This window comes from Mya arenaria, chromosome 14, assembly GCF_026914265.1.
Source record: "Mya arenaria isolate MELC-2E11 chromosome 14, ASM2691426v1".
Lineage (NCBI taxonomy): Eukaryota > Metazoa > Mollusca > Bivalvia > Myida > Myidae > Mya > Mya arenaria.
Genome location: NC_069135.1, coordinates 42,853,688 through 42,874,904, shown reverse-complemented (window position 1 = coordinate 42,874,904; position 21,217 = coordinate 42,853,688). Strand labels below are relative to the sequence as shown.

The following is a 21,217-nucleotide window of genomic DNA, read 5'->3' as shown; positions in this document are numbered from 1 at the left end:
GCTCCTTTAGGTAAGATGCCACTAATCGAAACACCTTTTCAGCGAGTTGCCGTAGATATTGTTGGTCCGATAGAGCCCAGATCTGCAAAGGGAAACAGGTATATACTCACCTTAATGGATTATGCCACCCGATATCCTGATGCTGTTGCTCTACCCTCTATAGAAGCGGAACGAGTAGCTGAAGCGTTGGTAGAGATGTTTTGCCGTCTAGGTGTACCAGGGGAGCTCTTGACAGATATGGGCACGCAGTTTACTTCAGATGTTATGAAGGAGGTAAGTAGATTGCTTTCTATAAGACAGCTTACCACAACACCGTACCATCCCATCTGTAACGGACTGGTTGAGAAGTTCAACGGCAGCATGAAGCTTATGTTAAAGCGTTTGTGTTTGGAAAAGCCCAAGGACTGGGACAGATATCTTGGACCAGTTTTGTTTGCCTACAGAGATGCTCCACAGGATAGTTTAGGGTTTACACCTTTCGAGCTCATCTATGGTCGATCGGTGAGGGGACCTATGAAGATACTCAGGGAGCTGTGGACCAAGGATATTCAGGACCAAGAGGTAAAAACCGTTTACCAGTATGTTGTTGACCTGAAGGACAGACTAGAATACAGCGCTGAAATAGCACATAGCAATCTGGACAAGGCCAGTAAGAGGTACGCTGCCATATACAATCGCAAAGCCAAGGTTAAGCGTTTGGATGTTGGTGATCGGGTATTGGTCTTACTTCCAACCAAGTCACAAGCTTTTACTTCAATGGCGGGGACCATATACAGTAACTGGAAAAGTAGGTGGCTTAGACTACAAGATACAGATGGACAATAAGGTCAAAACATTTCATGCAAATATGCTAAAGTTGTATGTTGAAAGGGACGCAATAGTACACGGTGTCGCAAGTGTTGCTGTTGTCGATGACTATAGTGAAGAGTCACTCAACGACGAGGAACAATGCATAGTGGAGCCGCCAACGTTGTCAACAGGAAAAGGTAAAGACTACCACATAAGCGAACAACTGTCTCCAAATGAGGTTGAGCTTCTGAACGATCTGTTGGAAGAGTTTTCTGATGTGCTATCGACTTCACCAGGGCGTACAAGTTTAGGTGAACATGACATAAAACTGAATACAGACACACCGATACGGTCTAAACAGTATCCTGTACCTTTTGCAATGAAACAAATTGTTATTGAAGAGGTAAAAAGCATGGTGCAACTTGGAGTCATTGAACCGTCAGATAGTCAGTATTGCAGTAATTACGTGATTGTAAGGAAACCTGACGGGACCAACCGTTTCTGTATAGACTTTCGTGCTATAAATAGAGCGAGCATCTTTGATTGTGAGCCAATGCCGAACATTGATGACATATTTGTAAAGTTATCCAACTGTCGCTACATCACCAAGGTGGATTTGACGAAGGGATACTGGCAACTACCACTGACGGAGCGGTCCAAGCCTCTCACAGCCTTCCAGACACCGATTGGTCTGTTCAAATTCGTCACTGTGCCGTTCGGTTTGGTTTGCGCCAGCGCTAGTTATACTAGAATTATGAGGAAATTGCTTGATATCGACAATTTCATTGATGACATCATTGCCTACACCGAGACCTTTGAACAGCACCTCAAGGTTCTTAGAGAACTGTTTGAAAGATTGCGTGACGCCAAATTGACTGCTAAACCTAGTAAATGTTATTTTTGTTTTCAGTCTGTAGAGTGTTTGGGTCATGTTGTTGGTAAGGACCAGGTTGGGTTGCTACCAGACAAGGTTAAGTCCATTGAAGAAGCGCGAAGACCGGAGACAAAGAAACAGGTTCGTGCATTTTTAGGTCTTGTAGGTTTTTACCAGAAGTTTGTGCCACATTATTCTTCTGTTGCAGCCCCATTGACAGATCTTGCCCGGAAAGGACTACCTAACAAGGTTAGGTGGGGCGAAGCACAAGAGAAAGCGTTTGTCACACTAAAACGTGCGCTTCATTTCCAATACTGAAGCTACCAGAATTGGGTAAGCAATTTGTTTTGCAGACTGACGCCAGTGACGTCGGAGTAGGCGCTGTTTTGCTCCAACAATGTGAGGATGAGCGTAGACCAGTTGCTTATGCTAGTCGTAAGTTAAATAAGGCAGAAAGGTCGTACGCGACGGTGGAGAAAGAGTGTCTGGCGTGCGTCTGGGCGATACTGAAGTTTCAGAGGTATCTCTACGGACAAGAGTTCGTTCTGGAGACGGACCACCAGCCTTTGTCAAACCTACACAGGGCAAAAACAGGTAACGCTAGGCTTATGAGATGGGCCATTTTGTTGCAGCCTTATCGTTTCAGATGGTGGCGATTTCAGGCAAGTCTAACGTTCTTGCCGACGGTTTGTCGAGGCTGTAGGGAGTTTGTAATAAGGATTTGTTGTACAAAAGTGCAAGCACTTTCTTAAGGTGGGGCGTATGTCACAAACCTCTTTTTACATTTATATTATGGTATTATTATTTAATACAATTTGCTTGTACTAGTTTAAACATTGATTTAAAATCAATCATTAGGTATTATTGTATCGACCCGATACGGTAACACTTGACCAATTTTCACTGCTCTGACCATTTTTACGTCATCATAATTTGTACATGTTTTGGGTGTGTAATTCTCTAGTTAGTTGGGAACAGGTTTTTGACCAAGACAGACGTGTAACATTCTCTGGGTGGACGGACGGAACTGCCACGTCTGCAGTTATGCAGCCGAAAAGCTGTTGGGGAATGAAGGTGCATTAATACTAAGTATTATTAACACCTGATACCAGGGTAAGTGCCTTTACATTATAATTGTTTTATAGACAATCTTGCATAGGTTTGTAAATACAGTTAAATATTGTCTCTTGTACATGTACTTTGCAATTGTCAAGTTTTTATATTGCAAGTAAGCGTTGTAAGCGTTGTAAGCATTATTTGCTCATATAATTATCTAGAGAACTATTTTCATTCGTGTTAAACTATAATTGTTGAGATTCTCATAGTTTTGCCTTGACTGGGAATGAACCGACATTTTGTTTTGCTTTGCATAATTGTTGAGAGTAAAGGTGTATAATCATGCTTGTTAAATATAATTTAGGTAAGCAATGATATAGTAAATCGTTTGGTATGGTTGCCACGTTACGGTTATAGTGATGATTTGGGGCCTATGACGTCAGAGGACGTTTTCAACGTAGTTGGGCTTCCGGACGCTAACAGGGCGGGATGTCAGTGGACCTCGTGTTTGTACCGGTAACACAGGCTGGTGCTGAGGACGGGTACGCCTAGGTGGGCGTTGATATATCCTATCGTGGACGTCGAGAGTCGGGACGTGTATTGGATTGGCATCTGAGTGACGTCAGTGTTGACGTCTAAGTGACGCCTGTATTTCCTGTGGTCGGCGTCTGTGTGACGTCGATGCGTCTATGTGGTGTCTGTGTGACGCCGTTGTCGACATCCGGGTAACGTCTGTGTGACGTTTACGTTAGCGGGAGATTGAGATAGTGGAGTGGTAGACTGGTAACAGCGTAACAGTGTGGCAGTAGTGACATTCAACCATAGTACATAAGAAGATCTCTATTTATTGTAATTTATGTAAATAATATATTTGTTAAAACTTGTATTGTCATTTGTCAATTTCTTCATAACAATTGGGACTGCCCCTCTCTATGCCATTCCTGACCTTAAACAGTTATATGAGTTATAACAGTCATAGTCAGGTTTCGTGAAGAAAACACGAAGAAACACGTATCAAATATACAACATATATAAGCGAGAACCGTAACAATACATTTGAACAAAGATATAAAATTCAATAGTAGTAAAAGATGTCATTTAATAACACAAGGGATGTAACAGCAAATACGCAATGTTGGGGGAATATAACGACATACATGATTATTTTAAGGGTGGGGGGGTTTACAGCGAAATGTCATATTTTAAGGTTTACTGAATTAATCTCCCCTTCATCATGGAAACTATTACCCATTCTACTAAGGGTACAGCACTACTTCCATTACGGTCATGGTAACATCGATACAATACATGTTTTAATACTGTTCGCAATGACATGTTAAAGATAATTTGGAACATGCCAATATACATTGTTATTATTACAAATGAAATAGTGCATGCATATGATAAACGTTATGTTTAAGCGTTATTAAACGAGTGCTACTTGTGCTATTATACAACAATCAGCACGTAACGTAAACGTACGTATAAATGACTTAACAGTTTTGGATATCCTTTACAAATAGGTAGGTTTGACATAGTAAAGGTATTTCCTTTAAAGACGATTTCTACTTCAAAAATATATCGATGGGTTTACAATTTTTAAAACGAAACCTTAAAAATTGAGCTAAATTCATTATCATTTCTTATGAAGTAACCCTTTATTATGACTACTATTTAATGTTACACGCCAGAACGAGATGGGTAGATGTTCAAAGATATGCCGAACTTGTTTCGGAAGAAAAGTCGTCAATAGATGACAAATGTCGCCGGACAACGCAGTTACATAACATGGATGTCGTACTGCACCGAACGAACAAAATGAACAAAGCTTTAATATAGAAGTTATACAAGCACGGGACATTCTGCCAATCTTCGAAAAAGTAGGTAGGCAAATGAATTGATGGTTTTGCATAGCTGTAATCAGACTGGAAACGCCCGGCGTCGATGATCCAATGGGTAAAAGTACGTTTCAAACTTGCTTTAAAATATTTCTAAATGTTAGTCAAAGCACTGACACTAATATTTACAACGGTTAAATAAAAAAATGACTATGAAAAGTTTGGAAAAGAGAACAAGGATGATTGAGTCACTGAAAACCCTTCTAATCTTCTGCAGTTTCCTGTTCCTCATACATGGTTCCCATGTCAGACATATAAGCTGAATCCTTGTACGAATGAAATTTTCGATTGGGTTTTACCACTTGTCTGTACTCGTCATTGGGCAGGTCTGTTACTTGTTCGTTTCGTGTGGTTTCTTTTTCTAACGTGGTCTGTGACAATTGCTTTGCAGAATAAAGTCCTTTATCCGAATATTGCTCGTCTGACACTTCCATATGAACCTTGCCTTCTGTAATATCTATAAAAGAAACGAATACCTGATACCACGTTGCAAACAACAACAACAACCAAAAAAAGCAATAACTTTAATACATGAAGCAGAACATAGTATTGGGTTGTTATGTGGAATGGTAGCGACGAGATTGTTGACACAAAGCGATCGACTAAGGTAAACAATAGTTTCTCCTTTTTCACGCATTTCATTATCTTTACATAAATTAATCATAAATGAACATGTATGCCCTTTTTTAATCTCAAGTTTTAAAATTTATATGAATCTTTTTTGACAAACAAAGAGTAAAGATATATGACTCTACCTAAAATATCTTCCCGCAAAGCAAAGTATTTTTCATCGACTTTGGAAACATCTCTAACTAGTTGTACTTTCTTTGCTCCCATTTCAGTTATGACATGTTTCAATTGATGTATGTCCTCTAGATGTTCTAGTTCTGCTTGTAACCGCTCCGTTGCTCGTTTAAATCGCTCCTTCTCGATTAAAAGTTGATCACAATCAGCGTCAGCGAGGTCTTTTAAACATAGACTGTCTTTAAGTAATTGTAGAGATGAAGCATACCTGACCGGCTTATGTGTCCCAACTTCCTTTGGCAATTTTTGTCTTGTGAAAGTAGTGTTTACTTCGTTCTTTTTAACTTTTTCCGTTAAATTGTTTACTGTTTGAATTTTCTTCGATGACTCGCTATAGAAAACGTCTTGAGTTAGCAATGTTCTTTCTGGTGACAGGCTCGGTTCCTTTGAAGCTTTGTAAGTGGGATCTGAGGCACATTTTCCTACAAAGGTTTCGAGTCTAGCCGAATCTAAAATGACATACTTTGAATGTATTCTGTTTATGCATGTGATAATGACTAGGTAGGTAGGTAGGTAGGTAGGTAGCTATCAATTTACTGTTTTTGATTTACTTTTTATACATTACGTTTGATTTCCTTGTGAGCTGTAGCAATCAAGTAACAATCGTCATATGTTTCGCTGTCACTATTTTCAGCCTCTACTTTCTCTGAAAAAATGTTGCATTATTCCTATAATGATACATTCTGTATATTATTAGGAGTTCATAGGTTGTCAGCGCAATTCATATTAACTAAGTTTTGAATGAATATACGCCCATGTTCTAATAGCGTTCAAGAAATGTATGTTGCAAAATGATATTTGTTTGTATTTCAAATCTAGAATACATTGTAGAATATGTTCTTTTCACGAAAAAATGTAAGGTATAACTTAAATTATATAGTCACCTAGGGTTATCCTCTGAGAAGGAAGAGGTGGCGCATTGATATTTTCTTCGCACGAATCTTTTCGTTTACTTCCGCCGCTGGAACTTTTTCCAGGTTTGTCAAAATCTTAAAATATAATAGCAAGTACTTTCTTATGTTCCACATAAACGGATAGACAGGTGCTTGTTGGTCATTGTGTATCTTTGTTTGTCTTTGCTGGTTTATAGGTGTATAATAATTCCAAAATTATTTCCAAAAATATCATTGCAATTGCCACCATTAATCATTTTATTCACTTTTTTATCCTTGACATTTACGTTCAATTTTTCTATTTTTAGCCGACAAATTAATTCCAACGTTCAAGTGCCCAAGAGGAAAGCGTGGAATTGACAGTTAGAGTTTGACGGCAAAGGACGTATTTGTTTTAATATTTGCGTGGCTATTTTTGTCGGAGTTCAACACGCTAGGGTACAAACCCTGTGCCCTTAGAACATAGACACAGGAGTAAAAAATGTATAAAGACCCGTTAGGTTAAAAATATTCCTTTATTTTTCAATGCGAACGTTTTCCTCAACAAAATGAATTATCAATGTTATTTCTGCTGACATGCATAGTAGTTTCGAGTGCATGTATGTGTGATCTAAGGAAGTTTTTTTTCTTAGGTTTCAAGTCTAATCGAATCTTTAATGACATACTTTGAATGTGTTGTGATTATGCATGTGATGTTGACTGCTAATCAATGCCTCTGTTTGTATTTCAAATCTAACATACACTGTAGAATATGTTCTTTTCACGAAATAATGTAAGGTATAACTTATATATTCTAGTTACCTAGGGTTATCCTCGGAGGAAGAGGTGGCGCATTTTTATTTTCTTCGCACGAATCTTTTTGTGCTCCGCCGCTGGAACATCTTCCAGGTTTGTCAAAATCTTAAATTATAATAGCAAGTACTAAGAAAGATAGTTTTTCTTAGGTTTCAAGTCTAATCGGATCTTAAATGCATACTTTGATAGTGACTGCTAATCAATGATGAAACACAGTAAGTTGTAGAATTAGAAAATGAAATAACTTATGAATTGACAAAATACATGGCAATAAAGTATCTAGGTAGGTAGTAAGGTAGTTAGCTAGTTAGGTAGTTAGGTAGTTAGGTAGGTAGGTAGGTAGGTAGGTAGGTAGGTAGGTAGGTAGGTAGGTAGGTAGGTAGGTAGGTAGGTGGGTGGGTGGGTGGGTGGGTGGGATTTGGGTGGGTTTGTGGGTGGGTGGGTGGGTGGGTGGGTGGTTAGGTAGGGTAGGGTAGGGTAGGTAGGTAGGTAGGTAGGTAGGTAGGTAGGTAGGTAGGTAGGTAGGTAGGTAGGTAGGTAGGTAGGTAGGTAGGTAGGTGGGTAGGTGGGTAGGTGGGTAGGTGGGTAGGTGGGTAGGTCGGTAGGTGGGTAGGTAGGTAGGTAGGTAGGTAGGTAGGTAGGTAGGTAGGTAGGTAGGTAGGTAGGTAGGTGGGTGGGTAGGTAGGTAGATAGGTAAGAATTAATTTTGCTTTACTTTTGATACATTACTTTTGATATCCTTGTGAGCAGGAAAAATCATGTAAAAATCGCATGTCTCACTCTCACTTTTTTCAGCCGCTTCTTCCTCTGAAAATAGTTGTTTTATTCGTACAATGATTCGTACATTATCATTAATTCATAGGTTGTCAGAGCAATTCACATTAACTTTGTTTTGAAAGGATGTACGGCTATGTTCTAATAGCGTTCAAGAAATGTATGTTGCAGAATGATATTTGTTTATATTTCAAATCTAGAATACATTGTAGAATATGTTATGTTCAGGAAATTAGGTAAGTTTTAACTTAAATAATATACTTACCTAGGGTTATCCTCGGAGGAAGAGGTGGCGCATTCTTATTTTCTTCGCACGAATCTTTTTGTTTACTTCCGCCGCTGGAACTTTTTCCAGGTTTGTCAATATCTTAAAATATAATAGCAAGTACTAATTTATGTTTCTTATAAACGGATAGACAGGTGCTTGTTGGTCATTGTGTTTCTTTGTTTTTCTTTGCTGTTTTGGGTTTTGTAGGCGTATAATAATTCCAAAATTATTTCCAATAATATCATTGCAATTGCCACCATTAATCATTTTATTCACTTTCTTATCCTTGTCATTTACGTTCAATTTGATTTTTATCTTTTTTCGGTCGACAAGTTAAATACACCTTTCAAGTGTCTGAAAGGGAAGTGTGCACTTGACAGTAAAAAGTTTGGAAGTAACGGACGTCTTATATTTAATATTTGCATGGCTATTTATGTCGGAGTTCAACACGATAGGGTATGATCTCTCTCCTCACACTACCACTACACAGTAGTGAAAAGAAAATGCCTTTCGGTTGAAAATATTCATTTACTTTTAAAAGCGAATGTTTTCCTCAAAAAATGTCGTTGACTTTTCTTTGTATGCTTTTTTAGGTCATGCGCAATATATCATGAAGAATTTACTCGCAATTTTAACAATTCTGGCATGCTTGAATTGCGGATTTATACTAAAGAAAGTACTAAAGAAAACTGCTCTGAGACCTTCTAACAATTAAAACAAACAGCTTGTAAACATAGATTTAAGGAACATATCGGTCGAGTGTTTACGTGTTACTAAAGATATACGTGTTAGTTCGATGGGAATTCAACCACTGTGTCATTTTCGTCAAATTATTTGGATACTTATATCCTTTTCGCAATTTTGTGTTTAGTATCAAAATTTGATTTTTTAAATGTATAATATTCACACGATATAACTACAGTGACAAGCCCAGCAGCAAGAGTATGGAATTAGCGGAACGTCCTGTTACGAAACATAAGGTTCAAAGTTTAACATAAAACAATATGAACATTCTAATAAAAGTGTTTTTATTTTTTTTGCTTTTTTTTAAAACAAATATAGGAAATAAAAGTCTAATAAAACTATGTTTAACGTGAGCGTTAAAACTCTAAAAACAACAAAATGAGAAACGGTTAACATGGATGTGCAAGCTTACCACAGTTTTGTGAAATTATACATTTCGTGCTGTGGATATTTTCTATCGAACCCTTCACATTCTCATAATGTAACTCCTGGTATTTCATTTCGATGTCAGAGGAGTGTTTACCTTAATAAAACAAAAACAAAATTGATTTTAAACGATCGATGGCCACCTATACACTAAGTTGTGTAATAAGTTTATTTTCTGAACTATCTAAAACGTGGAACATGCTAAATGTAAATGCTTTCTTTTGTGCATTTTATATACAAATGTCGTGACAGTGTACGGTTTGTTACATTAAAATCCTTTATGTACAAGACTTGAGACATTATCGTGAAGGTATAGTTGTGTGTAAAAATAGAAAGAACCTGAACAAAACAAAGCTGCATCCTCAGGACCTTCATATTGCTCGTCATAAGTTTGAAATAGTTGCGGGTTAGTTGTTCTCCCTTGAATGGCAATAACGTTGGCGTCGGTTGTACCTTCCGGAACGTAAACTATTGCTGATATCTTTTCCAACACAGGTATTGCTGATAGCATAATAAAAACAGATATAGACGGTGGATTACTGAGTTTCGAAAAAGAATCTCGTTAAAAACTGTTTCTGATATACCAGCGCTATTTGTTTTAAGCCTCAATACTTCAAATCAACTTATTATTCGAAAAAAAAAACACTTATCGAAAACAGAATAAAATAATATTTTAGTTTAGGCTTAAAGTATTAAGTTATAAGCAAGTATTGCTATGAATCAATATGATTTTCTATACAATACGGTATAAATATGATAGAATACATTTATTAGTACAATTAACGTTAACCTAGATGATTCATTACTAAATTGACCAACATATTGATTATTCTGATACTATTAAAGAACGGACTTCTGTAAAGTTCCGTCTTTGTTTACAGCCAAGTGAAAATTACGCTTTCATACAATTTTCCAACTTTGAAAAATTTCTGAATAGTGTCTCAATTACAAAACATAACAAACTACATATTTACACTTTTGTCCATTAGGATTTGCACATATGTTTTCAGAACCAGAACCAGACTTTGATATAACCAATTCTGTTTTGCATGTCGAAGTCTGATCCGCTGAAAATAAAACAATGAGGTTCTTTTTAAATACAAAGTTGTGCTTGTATTGAAATGTTCAAATGACAAAAACAATAAATAGCAATATCAGCGCATAATTCAGTTGTTGCCTGCACTGGACTACCGTATTTTGCAATGTGTTTTGCGTGTGGATTTATGATGATGATATTTATATCTTATTAAGTATGTCCAAAAATGTTATGCTTAAAAGACGACGTAATTTCTTTTTACCAGTCGCTTTTTATTGTAGTGCTCAACATCACGTCAGTATACATACGCTGTTTTCAAAATATCACTTTTGCCGATGAATATTAATGACTATGGCTTATGACATGACAACTCCTCGACCACTGATGAATTCGACAATATATGAAGCATATAATTAAACTTAATATCCAAAGTGTACCTGAAGGTATATCCATTATTTCGTGAATATCCAATAATTTTGCAACGTCTGTCAATTTTGCAGTTAGCAGTGAATCTACAAAAAGTCTGTACCAGTTTTCGACCTTCGTTGGAATTATTTCCAACAACATATCCGCCGCTTGAATCTCTCCATGTGTAGTTTGCTGGCATTCAATTCTTTGCTTGTCCTCATCATTTATCACTCCATGCGCCCATAGAAAAGGTGTAAGCTCCGTTGGAGTAATACATTTTCTAATGGCCACGCTCATTATTTTCAAAAACTCTTTTTGGCAGGACTTGTCTTGAACAAGTTGGCCTTTAATGCACTTTACAACATAATCATATCCTGAAACATATGTGTCTATTTGCTTAATACTTTAAAAGTAAAGTAAAAGAACTAAAATATATTCAGAGCCTCATTAAATATAAAAGGTGATGTCTTCAAAACTGGCTATGTAATCTAAAAAAACTTCAAATGCAAACAACATGTTTTAGTTTGAAGACAACAAGTGCTTAGCAGATTTTTTTCATATTTACTTATTGATAAAGTTGTGTACATTTGTCAGTCTATCTCTGAAAGAAAATTAAACTTTCCATAGTAAACTTTTTTGGCAGTCTATTTCTAGCTTTGTTAAAGTTCTGTTTGCGAGTTGAAAGACAAAAACCTACCAATCCGATGGCGCTAGACAAAATCAGTTTGACATGGCCGTTAACGACAAAGATTGGCAACTTGGCAATTATTGTATTGGCGTTTATAATTTATAGTATATGTATACATTGGATTTCGCACTTTGGTATGTTCTCTGAACAATACTGGGTTGAGCAAGGAAGGCAATTGACATACCACAGCGTTCAAGAGCCTGAACAAATTGTCTCCATCTTCCAGGTACTTCGCTTTTCTGAATATCATCGATAAGAGTTTGTGTTGCCTCTCGTCCACTTTTAGTATTTGCCACGATTCTGTATGACTGAGGATACTCTGAAAAATGTTAAAATATGCAGGTCACCAGGCCCCAATTTCTAAAAACTTACTAAGGTTAATAGGCTTAAGAAGCTTATTTCAATAAGCCAAAATGCATACTTAAATTTGATTTTGATAATTAAAAAACTGGTTAATTGTCTTTATCATCGAAGAAAATACTATTTAAAGTCTACAAGATCTTAGCGAAGTAAATTAAACAAAAATGAAGAGAGAAACAAAAATAGTGAGCTAAGCTTATTCCCGTTATAAGACACTTAAGCAGTTTCGAAAATTGGGGCAAGTTCAGTTTTGTTTAATAAACTCAAACGACTATTGAAAGGATCGTTACAGTGCAAGCGTTGATATTGAAGATTTAAAAACACACATTATTTTAAACTCAAGTTAAATGAGTCTTAAGATGTTCCAACAATTTATTTCTTCAAATCAAAATTTTGGCCTTCCCCGCCAACTTATGTTCGGATGAAGAGCATTGACATAATGTATTTTTAAACTTATAACGTAGTTTTAAAGTAAATAAATTCCATTGTATTATTTCAAAATAGAGAAAAATATGTGTACAATTCTATTTTGAAAATATAGGATTAAAAAGCTTTACGTTCAAAGGCATGCCCATGACCTTTTGTAACTTCTTCAGCTTTTGTCTTACATCACAGTGGAATAATCTAAAAAAAATTCAACTGAAAGGAAAAAAATATAAGGTATTAATATATCGAGGATTAAAAATAATAGGGGAGAAATGTACTCTTTTGCACTAACCGACAAACGTCAGATGAGGCAGTATCTGTAGGACGTCCACGCATGTTATAATAAGCTCTTTAAATTCAACAGTTCTTCGCTCGTAATGTGTGCGTTCCTGAATCTCGCATGGACTCCCTGGTTGTATATAATCACCTAAAAAATTCAAAACAATAGAACATTCTGATGCTCAAAACAAATATACCCTGTACGGAAATAAACGGTCTCGGTTGTTCACTGCTTTTTTTAAGAAAAACATCAAGAACCATTGACAATATATCTACGCCGTGGTATTGTTAGATGTTTAAAGAAGCACTCTAAAACGATGGATAATGTAATTTGCAAACCTACGAAATCATATATTTCGTCACTATTGTCAGGGTATTTGTAAACGGTTGTAGAGACACCTATTAATACATGAATTAACATCTACTTCATTTTTCTTTTCAATGAAATTGATTATTCTTGAAGATATTGTATTGCAATTTCACACTTGCATGTAATGTTCAAAGTGCTTTGGTGTTTTTTGCTACAAAAATGCAAAAAGCTGTCGATTCTATGTGGAAAAGCGGCCGTATTATTACGTGTTTTTGTTGCCATTGATTTGTCGCGTTTTCGCATTTTTGTCATGCCACGTGGCATCTATGTACTTTCCTTTATATCAGTTTATAAATCTTGTCATACATGTATACTCATGGGTTGAACATGTCCGGACGTATCTTATACTTACTGATATAATCGTAGATATCGTTGCTTGGTGGAGTTGATGGCAAAGGTAAAAGGGGGCGGGATTTAATATCTGGACCACAAAGCACAGTTTCCTTCATGATCAACTCTCGACACAGGGGTTTTAGGTATGGACTTGACTCGCCCTGACACCCTCGTAACTTCCAAACGGTGTTTTCATTTTCAATAGTTGTGTTCACGTGATTGCATGAAATATCTTGATCGATGTATACCCGCTGGCGCATATCATCACAGCACAGATTCTTTAAATAAAAATGCTTGTCAAGGTCAATATAACCAACAGTTTGTCCTCGAAGCATACAACTTCAGACAACCCTCTAGTCACATCATGTTTTCATGTAAGTGTTAGAATTACGTGAACATGTACCGCGGCTGATTTCTTACGCATCATCGTGCAGTCTCCTGATACAGCTTACGTCATTTCAGTCAAAAACACGAGTCAAAAACAATGTTTTAAACAGAGTATATAGTGATGGAACATAAATATATAAAAGAATATAAATTATTTTGAATACGGCTGGGGTCTCTCGATATGCAGTCATTGTCAATATACACCGCAACATAATGACATGCAATATGATTTATGCAACATTTTTTTATCATTGCAGCCGAATGAGGCAACATTTCAATACGTTAATGTTTTTGAAGATCATCTAATATCAATTCAGGATGCAAACATGCTCTATAATAAATATTATATTTATCTCTTTAGTCGACATGACACGCAAGTATTTTGGATGAAGAAGTCTAGTTCAACATTTTATTGACTTCTTTTCTCCTGCACTTAAGCAAAAAACGACCCAAATCAAAACATTCCGTATGGAATAGTCTTACACATTTTCGAATAAACCTCAGACATAATGTCGACTGACTTTCGCGTTGCGTTCGAAACTGTGATGAAACATATAACTTTTGAACATTGGGTTATTCTTTCAAAAGCGTGCCAACTCATTAAGTGATAAAACATTATCTTTATCCTGTAAAATTTAATATTCACTCTCACGAGAAATTTAACAAAATAAATGTTTGGTCGTCCCCACTTTAATATATGAGACAAACTTAAAACGATCTTCAATATACAAAGTCGTTTACACATTTTACAATTTGTTTCCAAACAGAATATAAATATTTTGATATGAGCTTCCTGGTTTCAAAAAGAAATCAAATTTCGTTATTACCATAATAACCTGATGCAGTTGAATGCATAACAAGACTCGCCGCAATGCGACAATACCAGGTTTTTAATGACAGAAGAAACCCATCCTTTAATGTGAGATTCAGTTTCAACTTGGATTTTTGGTATTTGGCATCGACCCTAATGAAATTCCATGTAAACCATACATAAGCTCTTCCTATACATAACATTGGCCACACTTCTAAACATTTTTCTGTTTTTAGTAATAGTGACCTTGACCTTAACCATGACTCTCGGGGCCCCAAACACAATCCAATAAAAGATCTCTATAAACGCTTCCGATATTCTAAGTTTGGTCGCAATATGTCACCCCTAACTGAAGTAATTCCGTACCAACCATTCTGTTTTCTGTTTTAGTGACAGTGATCTTGACCTTCATCCTAGGGCACCGAGCTCCAACCCATGGAAGGTCTCAATAAATTTCAATTACATATAAAATTTGGTTATAATATGTCAAACCTAACTAAAATTGTTTGATGCCATAGGTGGGTTTGACGCCCCCATCAGCTGGCCCGCCCGAACAACGACTTCATTCTAATCACCGGGTTTCACTTGTGAAAACCTGGTCAAACATATAACAAGTATTGTCAACCGTAACTAAAATGATTCAGTTTCAGCGGTTTCTATTATAAGTAACAGTGACCTTGACTTTAACCCCAAGGGACCAAAACGCATTATACTCATCATAAACTCTTCCTATATATGAAGTTTGGCAAGATATGTCAACCCTAACTAAAATAATTCGGTTTCAACCGTTTTTTCCTTTTTGTAACAGTGACATTGCCCTTGACCCTAGGGTTCCTTAACGGAATCCCATGAAAAGTATCCTTAATGTCTTCCTTTATTCTTAGATGGGTCAAGATATGTCATCCTAACAAATGTTATTCAGTTTCATAGGTGAATTTAGCACCGACCGAAGCCCACCCGACCGCCCAGTCTCCCGTCCACCCGAACAACGACAACTGATTCTAATAATCAGGTTTAACTCAAAACCTGGTTAATATGTAAAATAGTGTAAAAATATACTATTGGTGCAAGTCTAGTGTAATAATAATTATTCAATAATAAGCTTAATCAAACTTTATCTATATTGTACATAATTCAAAACGTAAGGACAAGCGTACAGGAAATAGGGTTGGATAAAATTAACTAGATGATGTTTAATTGCTAAAGGGGCCGTACTATTAACAGGTAAAATATAAAAAGCGGCGTTCTAAAAATGAATGTTTTTGATGAAAACACACGCATAGATAATGAAAGAAATTGACAAAATAACTAGTATTTGTTTAATAAATATGAAAAAACAAGTTCTGGTCTCGTTTCACAAAATATGTAATGCAGCAAAAAAAATTTATAGTAAAACTAATAACAATCTAATCAGATAGCCGAACGTTATTCGTTTTGCTTAGTACGACTTAAGTTTGTTTGTGAAATCGTTAAAGAAGAACCCTGTTATCTGTCCAGTTTTATAAGAAAATTGTACCATAACGTGAAGTTTGTGCAAATTTAAACAAATAATAATCATATACATGTATACTACTAGTTTAGTTAAAACTTATTTAGTTTACAACGATTGTGAAACAAGTTATAACAACATTTTATTAATTACTCTCGTTGGCACGAGAGTGTGGTCTTGTGTTGTGGGGCAAACCTGAGGAAACCCACTTGTCCGGCTTGGTGACGAAAAACTAAACTCTCATGCGCTCAGGCCGGGAATCGATCCCGGGTCGCCTAGGTGAGAAGCGAGTGCGCTAACCACTGCGTTTACCGGACAACCAAACGAATATATACACTAGACGCTACTTACCCTTTTTTTCCTAAACCAGCGCTTTTTCGAAAACATCTTTGCGATTTAAATAAATATACCAACATGTAGAAATATTCCAAATCAATTTGCTTTACGTTTAGTCTAAATTTATGACAGCGGATAGTGGGTACTTGCCCGCAATTCACATATCTTAACGGATGTGTGAGCATTTGTGAATATAAATCTCTAAGTAAAATTAAACAGAGCGCATAAACTTTACTCCGGTTACATACAATTCATTATGATCAGTTTAAACTTTAATGTAAACATAACGAAGGCAGTTGAAATTTACTTCACGTCCCGGAAAATTCCCGACATTCTTCACGCCACGGGATGGTTAAAAATGTGTCCATGTAATGTCTTAAACTCGCGTTCACTACTTCCAGTATGTAGTTTTACTTTAAGTCATGTGGTAGAATCCTAAGCTGTTTATATGCGCGTGACTATCATGTACCCGTCATTTCTGGTAATGTGTTCGTCCACCACTTTAAGGTTACACTTCAATCTGGTGTGAAAAAGTCCTGGACGATCATGATTGGTGCCGCTCTTCCGGTATTCCTAAATGATGTCACATACTCTGGATTCAAACGGCGTTTGTAGTGATTGTGCTCCTTCACCGTCTTCACCGGTGATGGAGAATGGGTGTTCCCTGACACTCGCGACCGGGCGTAGTAGCGGGTGTGGTAAGTACACATCGGTGCAGGACATTTTGAGCTTTTTCTATTATTCATCTGGTTCAGTATTGCGGATAATATACGAAGATCGAGTTACTCTGACCGTCTGTCAGCGCTTATAATTTCTGCAGATTCATCGTGGTTTCTTGTATTGACCTATCTTGGAATGTTTTTAACGTCATACAGCTTGGTTATGTGTATATCAGTGGATTAAACCATTCAGAACTCCTCTGTCATTTTTTTCAAAAACCAACCTCGGATGTATGCAGGTATATCAGTTGAAGTAGTTCGTAAAATTTTGAATTATATCATTAATTAAATGTAGTGTTTTAGAGTTGTATTTATTGATCTAAGTTTAAATTGATTGCCATTGAATTGTATTATTGCAAACATATTTAAGAATCCCAAGAGTAATGTCACAAAGTTTAACTGCTAAATAAAATTACTACGCGATCTACTTGCAGCGGACTTAAACGTACCACATTTTGAGTATGTAAACCGTCCAAATACATCCGAGGTTGTTTTCGATAAAATGGCTGAGGAGCTCCGAATGTGGATTAAACAATTCGAACCTCACGCAACGTTTCATTTATTTGAACCGATCCCAGATTTTCTTGCCCGTAGCGACACAATCAATTATCAACTCTAACTGAGTTCGGCTGGTAAGTTACGTGGTAACGTTTCAGTAGAATATGAAATAACATCAGAAAACCAGATACTTTACGACCGATTGGAAACTAACGTCAGAGGTATGGGTTAGTGAGTGTTAACGAAAACAAGTCTGAGTCTGTACTCGGAATCGATGTTTCCAGTCTCAACACTTTTTAATGGCATTTACAAATAGAATAGACTCAGTCTTAGATTATTGAGTTTGAGTACGATACTGTCTGCTACTTTGCTGTCTGACTGGTATACGTCAGTCTGAACTGTGAGATAACTGTCGGATAAGTAACTCGACCGATATTATCGCTGCCATCGTTCTCGGTTGCCAAGGAGACGAAGGGTTAAATTAAATGAAATAACCCTCTATATAGCATTCGGCAAAGAAACCGATTTTATTCCGAGTCCAAAGTTATGCTGCAACCATACGTTGGAGCCGCGACGATGAGGAGCAATCCCTCTTCCACCTCTACTGGTATCCTCTTCCTTCTCTGCTGACATTCCTTTTCCGCCTTTACTGACTAAAAATAATCGAACCTGTTGCTTTAAGAAGCGCCCAATATCTATCTACTGAAGGTCAGCATGACAACGACAAGAACAACGACAATAATAACAACTGATTCATTCGCACCATCTTTTTTCCGGGGCTCGCAGGATCATTTTGTGAGCATAGTTCTTTGTCGTTTCTTTGCAGTTCCGAGCACTCCATACGCTCTGGATGCGTTTGCTTTTCAAAGTTGAATACTGTGCATTTGTGCGTAACTATTGAATTTTGGGGAAAAATGCCTTTCTGGCAACCTATGTCCCAAACTTCGCTACGTTAACACGTTTTTGCCAAGACTTTAAATCTATTAGACAGATGTATGCTCATGCATTGAAAATAATCGTAAGTCTTCAATCTTCCATCTGTGTTTATTTACAGATGATTTGTGACGGACCTGAACTCAAAATTGCCTGGCTCGGTCCACGACAGACGGATCTTCAAGGAAGGGACCTTATCCCGGAGGATCGAAAATGGTAAAAGTACAAAAGGAAAACTGTTTAAGGGACTTTTATTGATTTCAGGAGTTTTATATTTAAAAATAATCATCTCCTCTTGCAATTTGTTTCTTTTGACTGCAAGTCGCACCAAATTACCGACAACATTATAAATACTTTAGACCTGAATACTGCTGTTAAAAATGTAACCCAAAGCAATTTTTTTATTATCAAAGAGTATTTTAGATTTCGATCACTCGTTTTTACTCGCTTTATGTCATTAATAAGATAAATATCAAAACTGTATTTTTCATTTGCATTTATTTTCATGGATCGACTCATATATCAACTAAATAAGAATTATGAACAGTTTAAGGTTACAAATAATTTGAATTATACTGTCTAAGTTGTATCAGGTTATATCAAATAAAGTATACTTTACATACTCCATACATCATGTGCGATATAAAACAGTTGATGTGAAAAGGATTCGCTATCATGTTTCGTGTTGGCGAAGATTTTAAAGCCTTCTCTCTATACTCTATAAATGGAAATGGAAACACAAAGGGCAACAAATCCTCCTTTTTCAATCACGATGACTTACCATCGGTTCGGACTCGCACAAGGTTTTCCAAAAAGCGTATGAGGAGGATGCCATACAATGTTTAACACATTGTTTTTGTTTTTTTACTAAAGTGTAACGAAAGTAATAGAGGCCTCTAATTTAAGACAAAGAAAGGGAATTACACAAAATTCGTCCTAACGATTACTCTGGTCATTTGTGAATGTGTAAAGCAAATCCTCGACACACAAGGTGTGATATAACTATTTCACACTGAAGTGATAAGTGATATAATTCTGCTTAAAATGGACGCAGAATAAAATCTTTCCGCCACCGTCATCTACATACTAATGATTCCTGGTCAAATGTTAAGCTGTGAACAATTGAAACAAATCCGAAATTGAGTGTATGAGAGGTTCGACACATGAGATTTGTAACATGCATTCAAGGCGGGGGTAACAACTCGTATAAGCCTGCCGTGAAGGAGATCTATAACTAAAAACAACACACAGTCTAATTTGAATAAAACCACATGAACATTGATCCTAAAAATGAGTATTCAAAATACAGTTTAATAATTTCATAAGGCAAGCAGTACATATATGTTGTACAATGAACACACAGAAGAACTGGTGGACTCTTCTACTCTACAAACAAAGCAATGCTATATCTATATAATTTCATGGCTGCGTAATTTCATCATGTCATTTGCAGAGTTCTGGGCTCACACTTAGGTGAATCAGGTATCAGTTTTTCCTTGTCATTTGTGGTAAATGATAGATTCTCTGACGACTTTACAGGCGGTTGCCATGACACCGAAAAACACTCGGTGTCTGAAATAAATATTGATATAAAATAGACTTAGTCAATATCATATCTAGACCACGAGCACCACTTTAATCCTATGTGCGACTATATTATCAATGCATGTTTGCTTTGTAGCGACTTACTTAGTGATATCTCGTTAAAACGACATATTGTATCGTTTAAATGATTTACTAACTCGTACAAAAATAATTAATAATAAAAAAATAAATAATTGATATCTCGTTTAAAGGAACTTGGTCACCATTTTTTCCTCGGTAATGTATCTGAAAACACTCATAGTATTGCTATATTACTCTCTGATAGTGATTTCGCGGAAAATAAATACACTTAGAGTATATAAAAAATATTATGGTTTGAGTGGGGAGCGAACACTCGCCGGTACAAAAAGGAAAACAGAAAACAAAAGCTCACGCCCACAAAGACGCATAAACAAACGTAAGAATACCTTCACCATTTAGGCTTTTGTTGTAAAGCGAAATGAATGCTTTTATGAAAACCTTGACTTCAAAGACAATATTTCAGCATATATCAAATTTGTTGAAGGGTTCTTAGTGTTAACAATCTTTAATTCGCCAGACTTTATTTCGTCATAAAAAAGTGCATTTTACAAAAAAAAACATGAGCGAGTCCATTTAAGGCACGGTTTCATAATATTAAACGTCATAACTGCAGTGGTAGGAACGTACGCCAAGCACACCTGCTGAAACAGTTCCACGAGTACTAGAAAAACGTCCACAAACCAGGGAGTTTTCATGTTTTACACAATTTCACGACATTGTTCCATAAAAGGCCATATAACTCAACGAACAACTTTATATTTCTTGCATGCACGGTAACAGTACATTTCTGAAAGTTGCTCGTCGTATCAGCCTGAAAATTTAATAAGTATATTTTATTGATAGGCTTCCCTGCGGACGGAATTATATTTCTTCAGCTAGTGTCAACAAAAACAATCATGACACATCATGCAACATTATCGGTGATCAAATCTCAATTGATGACAATGGTATATTTATGTCCGCCGGGAACCCTTCTAGGCAACAGGTCGGCATGGTATCATTCAGGCAATCGGACTGTTCTATACAGGTTTTGAGCGTTAAAAGTCTGACAACCATTTCACAAGATTCAGAGAGCATTTTAACGAGATCATGCTGCCTAAAATAATAAAACAATCATTTTCTTTGACTAACAGGCCTAGTTTAAGCCTTCTATAAGTGAACCCCTCCCCCAATCCGTGCATAGTACACAACTTCTGT

At 36.5% G+C, this 21,217-nt stretch overlaps 1 protein-coding gene across 1 annotated transcript; it reads right to left on the bottom strand.

Annotated features, from left to right (window-relative positions):
- Positions 1–3,688: 3,688 nt before the first annotated feature.
- LOC128217809 (uncharacterized) lies at positions 3,689–16,902 on the bottom strand. The gene is made up of 15 exons (XM_052925205.1): positions 16,260–16,902; positions 13,241–13,499; positions 12,532–12,666; positions 11,638–11,772; positions 10,795–11,139; positions 10,296–10,388; positions 9,661–9,822; positions 9,308–9,418; positions 8,149–8,250; positions 7,839–7,916; positions 7,116–7,214; positions 6,306–6,410; positions 5,987–6,067; positions 5,373–5,870; positions 3,689–5,074 (listed from the first exon to the last, which is right to left on the bottom strand). Exons 1-15 carry the CDS (start codon positions 16,293–16,295, stop codon positions 4,821–4,823), a joined length of 2,493 nt encoding a protein of 830 aa, XP_052781165.1. The 5' UTR covers positions 16,296–16,902; the 3' UTR covers positions 3,689–4,820.
- Positions 16,903–21,217: the final 4,315 nt, after the last annotated feature.